General features: G+C 36.3%; 1 protein-coding gene across 2 annotated transcripts in view; it reads left to right on the top strand.

The window, feature by feature from the left end:
* Me2 (malic enzyme 2) overlaps positions 1–12,780 on the top strand; it is a 61,553-nt gene that overhangs the window by 14,016 nt on the left and 34,757 nt on the right. The window contains exons 1-6 of one of the 2 annotated variants that reach the window (XM_021725011.3): positions 3,745–3,871; positions 5,309–5,401; positions 8,512–8,661; positions 10,839–10,914; positions 12,108–12,269; positions 12,521–12,624. In XM_021725011.3, the coding sequence (XP_021580686.1) occupies positions 5,397–5,401; positions 8,512–8,661; positions 10,839–10,914; positions 12,108–12,269; positions 12,521–12,624 (497 nt within the window). In that variant the 5' untranslated portion in view covers positions 3,745–3,871; positions 5,309–5,396. Of the gene's footprint in view, positions 1–3,737; positions 3,872–5,308; positions 5,402–8,511; positions 8,662–10,838; positions 10,915–12,107; positions 12,270–12,520; positions 12,625–12,780 lie in introns of those variants that run through there. The other variant, XM_005323064.5, reaches the window with a different exon arrangement.

Raw genomic sequence — 12,780 nt, 5'->3', positions numbered from 1 at the left:
GCATATACTTAGCACACCCAGCAGCAAAAATAAATAAAATATTAACTCTAGTTTAAAATTCATGTCTATTAAATAGTAGGTGAATATAATTCTGGAAAGAATTTCTTACAGGAAGCTTATAAGAAGAAGCTTCTTCTTTGCTCCTAGCATGTTTACCTGTATGTTCAAGAATCTGGATAAGGAATTTTTCAATAATGATGTATGTGGATGTGATAACTTTCCATTACTATAGTAATACTGAGATAATCACCCACAGCACAGCAGATCTGCTATGGGAAAGGAAGAGACCACTATCCCCACAATCTTTTTTTTTTTTTTTTTTGTATTAGGGATTGGACCCAGGGGCACTTTGCCACTGAACTACATCCTTCACTCTTTTAATTTTTGCAACAGGGTCTCACTAAGTTGCTTAGGGCCTTGCTAAGTTGCTGATACTGGCCTCCAACTTGTAATCCTCCTGCCTCAGCCTCCCAAGTTCTTGGAACTACAGGCATGCACTGACACACCAGCCCCACAATCTTTCTTGAAGGCGTGTTCCCAGTTACCTGGAGATCTCCCACTAGGCCCCACCTCTTAAACGTACTAATACTTCCCATAGTTCCACTCTGGGACATGTGAAACTTTGGGGAACATTTAGGATCCAAAGTGTAGTATTCTACTCCAACCCCAAAGACTCATGTTCATCCCACAGTATAGGATGTGTTCAGTTCATCTCCAAGACTCCCAAAAGTCTTAACTATTTTAGTATTACTCAAAAGTCCAAGTCCAAAGTCTCCTCTGAGATTCAGGGTACATGCAGCTGTGAGCCCTTGTTAAAATAAAAAAAAAGAAATTTCACATGCTTCTAAGATACAGTGGCAAAGGGTAAACATCCCTATTCTGGAAAGGAGGAATTGGACCACAGCAAGATCAAAACTTAGGAAAGCAAACATTAAATCCTACATCTGCTTGTCTGGCATCCAGTGTACATGTGGCATCATGTGGGCTACCAAGTGCTTGATCAGCTTTACCCCTATGACTTTCATGGTTGCACCCCACATGGCCACACTCTTGGGCTGGCTTTGCATACTATCTGCAGAATCCCTCAGCTGACATTTCATGTTCCTGATATTCCTTTCCTTGAATCTCCATTGGAGTTTCACTCCCCCTGCTCCATGAATAGCCCTGCTTGTGGGGACTTGGAATTTGCTACACAATGCCTGGCCTCCCAACCTTTCCTCTGAAACCTCAGTAGAATTCTCCATGACCCCATAATTTTTGAATTTTTAATACCTACAAAATCAGCATCAAGGTTTTGGATATGCTAAGTACCTGCTCTACTGCTGAGCTACATTCCCATGAACTATGGTGGCAGTTCTGAACTAATTATTTTATGTTCTTGTTGTGTATGCCTACTGAATTCTCTGGTTCGTTTTGTCAACTAATGATTAACCAGAGACTTAAAGGTCTGGAGCCAGAACCAGTAAGTCTTCTACTCTTTGCCAAGGGGTCGGTGTGCATGTTGGGGCATGACTAACACTGAGGCAGTCAGTTTACAACTAAGCATCTGCCTACCCTCACTTCCTGCTTGCACAGGGCCTGAAGGTTAGTCATAGCTAAGAGCTTAAGGCCATCTCAGGTCGTTCCTGGACATATTCACAGCTCATACACATAGCCTTCTAGATTTCCCCCAAATATATAACCATCTCATTCCTTATTCTTTTCTTTTTCTCCCCCACCCCAGTACCCCCTGCCCCCTGGTACTGGGGATTGAACCTAGATGTACCCTATCACTGAACCACATCCTCAGTCCTTTTTTATTTTTTGAGAGAGGGTCTCACTAAATTGCCAAGGCTGGTCTCAAACTTAACGATTCTCCTACCTTAGCCTCCCAAGTAGCTGAGGTTATAGGCATGTGCCACCACACTCAGATCTTCATCTTTTCTTGTTCTGCCTTTTGGTTAGTCTGTGGTTTATAACCAGTGGTTATCCAGTATTTCAGACAGTTGCCCAGCTAAATAATTGCCTCTGAGTGTTTTCAACAAACCTCTGGAGGGAAGACTGTTAGTACTGGATAGGCTCCGAAAATAATGACAGCCTTGCAGGTGGGTTCATGGAGGGAACAGATCATATAATGATATTTTCCCTGAGATTAGGGCTTTAGAACAATCTCTAGCCCCTTCTTCCCCCTCTAGTAGCTTCCTGGCTGCCAAGTTGCACAGTGATTCTAGCTTTTGGTTTTCAAGGCCACTATAGGTAGAGAGTGGAGATGAGAATAGGGCTACTAAGCTTGCTGCTTACTGGCGTCCATCTATTTTTTTCTTGAATTAGTGCTTCCTGATAGTTGCAAATCTGATTTATTTCTGGAAGCCCAAAAAAGTTGATTCTGATCATTTGGCCAGTATTCTTGTTGCTTCTTCTCCTCCCATATTTTTTATTGGTGCATTATAATTGTGGGATTCATTGTTACGTACTTTTACATGCACACGATAATATAATTTAGTCAATATCATTCCCCAGTATTTCTCTTCCCTCTCTTCCCTCCCTCTGGTCCTATTCCTCTACTGATCTCCCTTTGAACTTGAAATTCCCCCTCCCCCATTTTTATTTTCATTTTTCCTTGCTAACTTTCGCATATGAGAGAAAACATATGACCCTTGACTTTCTGAGTTTGGTTTATTTTGCATACCATAATGTTCCCAAGTTCCATCCATTTTCCTTCAGATGAACTAATTTCATTCTTCTTTATGGCTATATGCTATATGCCACATGCCACATTTTCTTTAGCCATTAATCCATTAATGGACACCTAGTTTGCTTTCATGGTTTAACTGTTGTGAATTGTTCTGCTATGAATACGGGTACACATGTATTGATACAGTATGCTGACTTTAATTCTATTTTTTATTAGAGTTTTATGGTGATATATAAAACTTGTGCTTTTATGGAAGAAAAAATTTTCAGAAGTCTGTACTCCAGCATTTTTGTTGATTATCATTTTGATATATCCCACAACTGAAAAACAAATTTAATATTTTCTTCTGACTTAGATTTTTTTTTTAACTCTATTTTGTTAATCTCACTTTTAATGTGTTACATGCTATCTTATATATAATACGTAGTTTTAGGTAGTTTTCTAAACATAAGTAAATTAACAGTGTGCTTTGATTGGCAATTTGCTTTTATTTTTAACTGTGTCTTTTAGATCTTTCTACTATTGTATATACTTAGAGACTTAAATATTTAACTATTTCTGTGGTATTTTATGGTATGCCTGTACCATAGGCTCTTATTGCATAATTGATGAATATTTCTCTGGGATGACTATTTGGAAGTTATGTTGCTTGATTAAAGAATGTGAGCATTAAAAAAACTTAGAGAATCAAGTTCCAGGCCAGTCTGGACAATTTAGTGAGACCCTGTTAGAAAATAAAAAAGGATCAGGGATTAAGATCAGTGGTAGAGTTCTTGCTTAGCATGGCTGAGACCTTGGGTTCCATCCCTATACCAATGAAGAAAAAAATTTTTTTTAGTACTTTAAAATTGCATTCTGAAAGCCTAACCTAGTTTACATTTCCAGTGGAAGTTTTGTGGGAATAACTCCTCCCACATTCTCACCAATACTGGTTGTTGCCAATCTAATAGAATTTTGAAAGTCTGGGCAAATATATTTTGTTGATTTTTAAAATTTGTATTAAAGGACAATGACATTGCTACCCCTGTAAGTAAATTTTAATCATTTTATTTCTTTTCTTTAGGGAATGGCATTTACATTACAGGAACGACAAATGCTTGGTCTTCAAGGACTTTTACCTCCTAAAATAGAGACACAAGATATTCAAGCCTTGCGATTCCATAAAAACTTGAAAAAAATGAATAGTCCTTTGGAAAAGTAAGCATTGATTATATATCTAATTTTTTATTGATATCCTGATAAGATAAATTATGGCCTGAGAAATAACACAGTTTCATGGTGAAGTTTGTGAGGGGTTTTTTGTTAACTATTACTTTTATAGTGATTGTTTTCTTTAGTGAGTACTTCACTCATGTTGACTATTGTCAGCTTGACAGAAATCAAAATCAGTTTTTATACTGAAGATCAGTACATTTTACTTGTGAATACAACTTTAGAAGCAAAAGATACCATTTGATTCATACCCTTTTAACTTAACAAATTTAGTTCATCACCCATGTCGTGTGACACTCTACTAACCACTGGGGATATAAAGTGGATGATAGTTCTGGAGGCTAAATCCAAGGATGAGGGGCTGCATCTGGCAAGGGCCTTCTTGCTAATGGGGATTCTGCAGTCTTGAGGCTGTTCAGGGCATCATGTAGTGAAGGGAGCTCACAAGATGGCCAAACACCCACTCTCCTGATAATTCCTTCAATGACCCATTAGTCTGTGAAGGATTAATCATAGAGTCTCTTTGTCACTTGCCTGATAGGTCATGTGCTCTTTAACGTTCCTGCTGATTCTTTCATAGAGTTCTATCCTTCATAGAGTTCTATCTTAATAGCTGTCATGCCCAGTTTCTTTCCAGAGAACCCCATTTCCAAAAACTATTAACATATGACTTTGTGGATTGTGTTTCTAACATAAAATCTGGGAGACATACTCAAAGCACACAGTGACCAATCCAGTAACACATAACCCTGCCTTCTTTCTAGGAGCTTCTCAACAGATAGTTATAGTATGACTATCACTGTACTCTATATTGCAGTGTGAAGTACAGTGAGAAAAAGCTGCATGAAGTATGTATTCTGGAAGCATGAAGATGGCACCTCTTCCAGTTTGAAGGAAGTGGTGCTTGAGTTCAAGTTTAAGTAGTATATTGATGGTAGCTATCAAAATGAGAAAGAAGAACAAGGCATTCTGGGGAGAGGAATCAGTCTGAATGCAGAGCTAACTATATCTGTTGGAGTTTTTAAGTATAGGATATTATAGGTGACTGATGAGAGTTGTTTCCTTGATGTGACGGGTCCAAAGGAAGAATGGAATAGACTGAAGAATGAATGGGAGGGGAGAAAATGTAAACTCCTTTGTTAAGAAGTCCAAATAAGAGAGGAAGAAAGACATTGAACCATAAGTAAAGTGGTACTTTGGTTTAAGTATTCTGGACAGCAAGAAAGTTGAACGTGTTTATAGTTGTGAGGAAAGAGTTCAGGAGAAAGGATAATTGCTAGAGCACGTAGAGCAAGGTCCTAGTGAAAGGGAAAAGGTGCAGGGGCAACTGGAGAGGTAGGTATGTAAGGTTCAATATGCAGGCAGTGGAGCAGAGGTCATGAGATCTCATCATGCCTAACGTCTTTGATTTCTTTATAACAGAATGTGGAATCACAGCTATGATTAAAAGGGCCAATGTTGAATAGAGTTGTCGAGGGAAGTGATAAATACTAGGAAGAGTGATTTGATTATGAGGTAAGACCAAACATGGTTGGATAGGTTAAAAGGATGAAAGTAGACCCTCATAGTCTTAATCTTGCTTGTCCAGGTGCCATTCTGCATAGTCAATATTATTTTTCCACAGAAAGGGAGAAATGTAACATTAATTTGGGTTTGGAGTTTGCTGGGAAGGCAATGAAACATTCATCTAGTCTGGGAGATGGAGCATACCTGAATCCCAGCTGCTCACAAGGCTGGGACAGGAGGATCACAAGTTCAGAGCCAGCCTCAGCAACTTAGTGAGGCCCCGAATGAGACCCAGTCTCAAAATATAAAATAAAAAGGGCTAGGGATGTGGCTTAGTGGTTGAGCCGCCCTGGGTTTAGTCCCTGGAAAGAGAGAGAGAGAGAGAGAGAGAGAGACAGACAGACAGTCAGACAGACATTCATAAGAGAAAAGAAAGAAGAAACATTGATCTGCTGTTTTTTCTAGGCTGTTCAGTGCCAGGCATTGTTCTAAGCTCCTATACTATAAAAAAAATGAAAAAAAAAAACAAAAACCACCCTTCCTTCAGGGTGTTCACTGTATGGTGGAAAAGGCAGGCATTATGGAAGAATGGTGCAGTGATATGTAGAAGTTTTTAAATGGTAAGATTGGTGAAAGATTTGCACAGAATGAGAGCATTGATCCTGGGATCTAGAAGAGGGAATGAAGAGGAACCCAAAGGGTGCGATAGAAGGGGAGAGAATGGAGCAATTAAGAAGCTTGAGATTCCCTCAAAGAATAATGAAGCAAGTCATTGTATGGTCAAATGGTGTGTAGAATTGTGATCTAAGAGTAGAATAAGGGCATTTGCCAGTTCTGAGCTTTGACAGTTTAGGTGAAGTCAGCAAGATCACTGTGAGGTATACAGAATGGCTCAAGTGAAGTCAAGGCAAAAGTAACAGCAATGTAGGGAGCTTCAGGAAATGCACAGCCTCTCTCTGTCACATGCCTGATAGGTCATATGTCAGCTCTTCTTTCCTTAACATTCCTGCTGTCTCTTCACAAAATTGTTTTTTCCATCTTTTTTATTTTTTACCTTTATTTTATTTATTTTTATGTGGTGTTGAGGATCGAACCCACTGTCTCACATGTCTAGGCAAGTGCTCTACAAGCTGAGTTACAGCCCCAGCCCTTGTTTTTTCCATCTTCACAGCCCAGTTGTTCAGTTATTTCCCTATAGTGAGGAGAAATCTACATCCCTGTAATTTCTACCTTTTGATGTCATTTCTTTCCCATAGCTGTTCAGAAAATATAATTCATTATTTAAATGCTTCTCTTCTCTTACGTTTTCAACAAGTATTTGTATACCAGTTGGATGCCATATACTTTGCTAGCTCCTGCAAATAGGCAAATATAGCTTCAGCTTATAATGCAGTTACATCCCAATAAACCCATCATAAATTGCAAAAAAAAAAAAAAAGGTGAAAATGCATTTAATAACCCACCTACCACCATCATAGCTTAACAACACATTATGCTTGTACAGCATCACTCATTGACCTTCTTGATTACATGGGTGGTTGGGAGCTATGACTGGCTCATCTGTCCAGGATCATGAGAATATTTTACTACATTGTCACAGGAATATATTGAAATTTAAAGTTTGAAGTACAGTTATATCTCAGTATCTGTAGGGGTTTGGTTCTAGAACACCTGTCCCCTCCTATGGACACAAAATCAGTGTGGTCGAGCCTCTTATATAAAATGGCATAATATTTGCATATAACCTGTGTACATTATCCCATTTACAGATAGTCCTCACTTTTGATGGTTCAGTGTAGGATTTTTTTTTACTTTAAAATGGTGCAAAAGTGATGGAAAGTTGAATGCAGAAGAGGTAGTAGGGTATGGTGGGACTTGAAAACAGGGAACTCTAACATGTATCTATTTGTGGTGGGAAAGCGGAGTTGACTGAAAAGGGCCCCCAAGATTGAGCCTCTGAGCTACATTAAGAGACATGAGTATAGGACGATGTCAGGTATGACAGGCAGAGAGTCCTTAGGTTCAACACCTCCAAGGTAAGAGCTGTGCACTTGAGGAAATGAAGTAGATAAGTATGGAAATGAAGTTGGAAAGTAGGCAGAGGTCTTATTAACTGTTTAAGGAGCTTGAGCCTTATTTTCCTGGCATCTGAAAGCCACTTAAGGAGAATAAAATGACCATACTTAATATTTTTAAGATAAGAATGAATTGGAACAGGGAAGGAAAATTATATGTATAAAGTTGAGTCGGAAGGCCAAGTGAGAAATGGTGGTGGTTTGGACCAGCTGCAGGTGGAAGGAGCAAATGGATATATTGAAATGTTTTACCAGTAGACTCTGTAGGACTTGATGATTTACTCATTTGGGTTAAGGGAGGACAGGAGAGGAGAGGGGGGAAAAAAATCAAGAACTAAATGGATTTCCCATTAGGTGATAGCAGAGGAGAAACAAGTTTGGAGGAAGATGTGAGTCTGTTAGACCAGATGATTTCTGATTTCAGTATTTCCCTATTCTTTAAACTTAATTCTTTGTTGGAAGTTATTTATGTATTTAGTCCCATGAATAGACCATTGCCTTATTTGTGCTTCTCTTTGAATTAATGCTTAAACCCTACTGGATTATAAAGTCCTTGGCAGGAGTTACAACATATGTCCCTGGAATTCAGAATAGTGCCTGGCACAGTTAGTGTTTAGTAAACATTTGAATGAATGTCACTTCATTTTGCTTCCTTATTTACATGTCAATCTCCTGAAGATTAGCTCCTTAAAGGTAGAGGCTTCTAGTGATCTTTGCATTTTTCAGTGTTCTGTACAGAGCCTGACATAGTAAGGACTTAGTAAATTTGGGTGGTTGTTGTTATTTTCTTCATTATCATCTACCACTTAAGTACATTTGTTTCTGCTAGTTTTTTGTCTTAGGTGTTGAATAGTAATAATTTAAGATTTGTGTGTGTGTGTGTGTGTGTGTGTGTGTGTGTGTGTGTGTGTGTGTGTGTGTGTGTGGTATTTTAAGAGGGTATAGAAGTGGGGAGGGCCCAATTTTAGACATTTAAGTTTGATTTCAAAAGCTAAAACTCAACTGTGACATAGTCAGACATTGCTTAACTATGCTTAATTTCAGGTACATCTATATAATGGGAATACAAGAAAGAAATGAGAAACTGTTCTATAGAATACTACAAGATGATATTGAAAGTCTAATGCCAATTGTATATACACCAACAGTTGGTCTTGCCTGTTCCCAGTATGGACACATCTTTAGAAGACCCAAGTAAGGCTTATTTTTAAAAATATATGTAGATGATTGTTGTATAAGGGGGGAAAAATCATTCCGTAACACCAATTAGATTTGTTAGTTTTATCCCCACCATGTTTTCCACCCCAGAAAAGCTCGATTTGGATTAAAAGATGTCAGTTAAAAAAATCAACATGTTCTATCTTTTATTTCTTTAAAAATAGTGTAATTCATTTTTAACCTTCAAATGTAATTGTTGGAGCAACTATGTTCTTTTTTAAACCTTTATCCTTCCTGCAAAAATGGAATTAATCCTAGTGGTAGATTCTCCATAATTATAAGTAGCTTTTACCAATCTTCCCAAGTTAAGGGATTGATTCTATCTCATTTTTAGTTTTTATTGTTTGTTCTCTCTTTTTTTGTTTTTAGTGAACTTTTATTTCAAATTGTTCTTATACTTCCAGACATTTTAAGTGGAAGGAGTACTGGATTGGGCCCTTGACTCAAATCCTTGAATGAACCAAGCAATCTTTTTGGATGTGTTTTCTCATATGTTACATAGGGGTAAAAATATCTGTTAAGAAGCTGTTGAGAAGAAACTGATATGATTGTTCTTTATCAACTTACAAGCATTACACATGTGCTATTTTTAATTAATTTATATTTGTCTTGTTCCTCCTCTACCTATTATTTTCCTCAGTCCTTGTATTTTTTCCCATGTCCATCTAACATATTGGTATAAATGTTGAAATTGAGAAAAGATAGAATAGCATTTATCTTCAATCTCCCTTCATCTGATCTGATGGCTCTCAAATTTTAATTTGCATAAGAAGCACCTGTTGGACTTACTAAAAATAATTGAATCCTGCCAACTTACCTCGTTCCTTCTCATCCCCAAGATTCTGATAGAAAAAAAATGCTATGGCAGTCTATAGTTTAGTGAACACCCTCTGTGATTGTGTTGCAGGTATTTCCTGTAGGATACTGAGGAACAACACTACCATTGATTAATGTATCGAAAACATTCTATGACATAATCCAGCTAAACATCATATTTATGGTTTCTTATAAGATTTGTGGTTCTCAAGCCAGACTGAAAAAATAGAAAACTTAAAAACAAGGCTGCCTGGGCCCCACTGCCAGAGATTCTGATTCATTTAGTCTAGGCTTGGACCCAAGTATGGGTGTTTCATAAAAGCCCCAATTTTCATTCTCATGTGCACATGGAGATGAGAACTGACATGAGACATAAGAGCATGGTTTGGGGTGAGAGTCGATACTGTATATCATTAATGTATAATATACTACATCCGCAAAGGTTTGTTTTGTTTGATACTTAAAAAGAGATCAGTTAATCTTGATTGGTTGATTAATCTAAACTCAAAGAGCATCTCTGGAGATGGGACTTGGCCTTTTTAAAAGCTCATTAGGTGATTACATAGCCATGATTAAGAAACTGCTGAACTACATTGATTTGATATACAATAGTAATGCCCAAGTTCAAATACCAGTGAAAAAGTTGAAGGTTAAGAATAAGTTCAGAAGCACTGGGGACAATCTATGCCTCAGCCTTTTTTCTGAAACATGTATTTTTTTTTCTGTCTTTCTTTTTTGAAAACTTTATCTCAATTAGATAACAGCATACTGTGTTTAACTTTTCATTAGTCCCCCCATTGTTTATACATATTTTAGAACTCCATGTTGTATATGATAGTTTTTGTTAATTTAAAAAATTATACATTTAAATAAAAATAAAAATTTAAATGAAAATAACCTCACTTTTTCCCAGTGCTTCAAGTATGTCATTTTTTATGTGAATTTACTATAATTTTATTCCTTCCTGCTCTTTCAAATTTTCAATTGCACTGAGTTTTAACAGTTCACTTGAACTTATTAATAAGCTTCTTTGTATTGGTGACTTGTTATGTTTTTTACTGGAGAAGTATTGAGTATATTTGAACATACCATGTGGATACATTTTTTCTTGAGTAAAATGATTATATCATATAACAGTAATCTTTGTTGCAGTTATGTGAACAGTATAATTATAATTTGAAATAATCAAAAATAAACCTATATGACTAAGCTAAATCTGATTGGAAATTATACTATGTCTTTGTGTTTTATTAAAATATCTAAGTATTCGACTTATGGACAAAACTTAGAAACTAAAAACTGTCATGAAATGCAAAGGTGTTTTTGTTCTATTGCAGGGGATTATTTATTTCAATCTCAGACAGAGGTCATGTTAGATCAATTGTGGATAACTGGCCAGAAAATCATGTTAAGGTACTAATAGCACAACCCTCCTTTTCGGAATTTTTTTTTTTCTCCCTTGTCTCTAAATTGCCATGAATGGTTTTTCATTGTTGCTCTGATTATTTTGCATTTGTATACATACAGATTTTAGTGCTTTGCATCTGAGGAAATGATAATAATAATAATAATAATAGTTCTAAAATGGGTTACTGGTAAAGAGCTTGAAAAAAAAAATTGGAGCTAATGCAAGGTGAGCCCTCTCCTGTTACTAATGTTATTCTAGGTTGAAAAAATCATTCAAATACCATAAAAACTTACTCTGGAGAGTGTTGGAGAAGATTTGTTATGCCTATCTTTTTTAAAAATTTTTAATCTGAGTTTTAGATCCTTAGAAAATAGAAAGCTCCTAAAAGTTTTAAATTCAGCAAATATAAATCTTTATTAACTGCCGGGGATGTGGCTCAAGCGGTAGCGTACTCGCCTGGCATGTGGGCATGTGTGCAGCCCAGGTTCAATCCTCAGCACCACATACAAACAAAGATGCTGTGTCCGCCAATGATTAAAAAAAATAATAATAAGTGTTTAAATTCTCTCTCTCTCTTTAAAAAAAAAAATCTTATCAATGTGGCTATCTTTCATGAAATGAAATGCAATAACATCAAGATCTTTTGGTACACTTTTGTTACAAGCAGTAATCTTACCTTTATTGCATATATCTTCCCTACCAAAATAAGCATTGATGATTGATCATATTAGTTCAGTTAATATAGAATAAATTTGATGTGGTAATTAAACTCACAGTATTGTCTTAAAACCTTATTGTGGGTATGTATATTTTTTTTAATTAGATCTTTTCCTCCTTTACTATTGCTGAGGTTTTTCTTATTGAACCAAGGTTATTGTATTGGAGTAGCATGCTGCTTATTTCTAAACTCTTGTTTTTTCTTAATGGTAATGTCTTCATCAGAATTTTTTTCACTTCTCCCACATTTAATCTTTCTGAAAATGTTTGAATTGGTTCTTCAGATGGAAGCATTCAGTAGAAATCTTATATTAAATATGCTTCATTGGAGTACATTGGAAGTTAGTCAAAAAGCAATTTTATTTTTAAAAGTGAAAGTGAAAATATCTGAGGAGAATCTTGTTTTAAATGTGTTTCTTTAATGCCCTATTTTTTGGGCAACTTTTAATTTGCTTTTTTTCCCCTTTGTTTTATAATCAAGGCTGTTGTGGTGACTGATGGAGAGAGAATTCTTGGTCTTGGAGATTTGGGCGTCTATGGAATGGGAATTCCAGTAGGAAAACTTTGCTTGTACACAGCTTGTGCAGGAATACGGCCTGATCGATGTCTGCCTGTGTGTATTGATGTGGGAACTGATAATCAAGTGAGTAATAGTTTTCTTCCTTTGCTGTTTCTCTTGTGTTTGTTTTTTAATTGTTCATCTTTTGAAGATGATTTAAGAAAGGAAAATCTTATGCTTAGATGTTAGTCTTTTTCTTAAGCCCCACTTTTAATATGTGTACAATAGTAAATTAAGTCTACTAAAAGTTTCTTGAAAGATTACAGTTTTGTTTTATAGCTTTAGACCAGTAATGCAATAAAAGATCTTATTCTTACATTTGGTTTCTTTTATAGGCACTCTTAAAGGATCCATTTTACATGGGCTTGTATCAAAAAAGAGATCGTTCACAGCTTTATGATGATCTGATTGATGAGTTTATGAAAGCAATTACTGACAGGTACTTTTTAAAAAGTTTAAGTATGTGAAAGATAAAAGCACCTTTAATTTGGGGTCTGGGAATGCTGTAGTTCTGTTTTATTTTTCTTTATCTCTGATGAAGATAAGCAGGAAGAAATTAAATTTGGGGAAATTTTGTTCTTTCCTATTTGATAAG

This window comes from Ictidomys tridecemlineatus, chromosome 13 (assembly GCF_052094955.1).
Source record: "Ictidomys tridecemlineatus isolate mIctTri1 chromosome 13, mIctTri1.hap1, whole genome shotgun sequence".
Taxonomy (NCBI): Eukaryota; Metazoa; Chordata; class Mammalia; order Rodentia; family Sciuridae; genus Ictidomys; species Ictidomys tridecemlineatus.
This window is presented reverse-complemented; position numbering and strand designations above follow the sequence as displayed.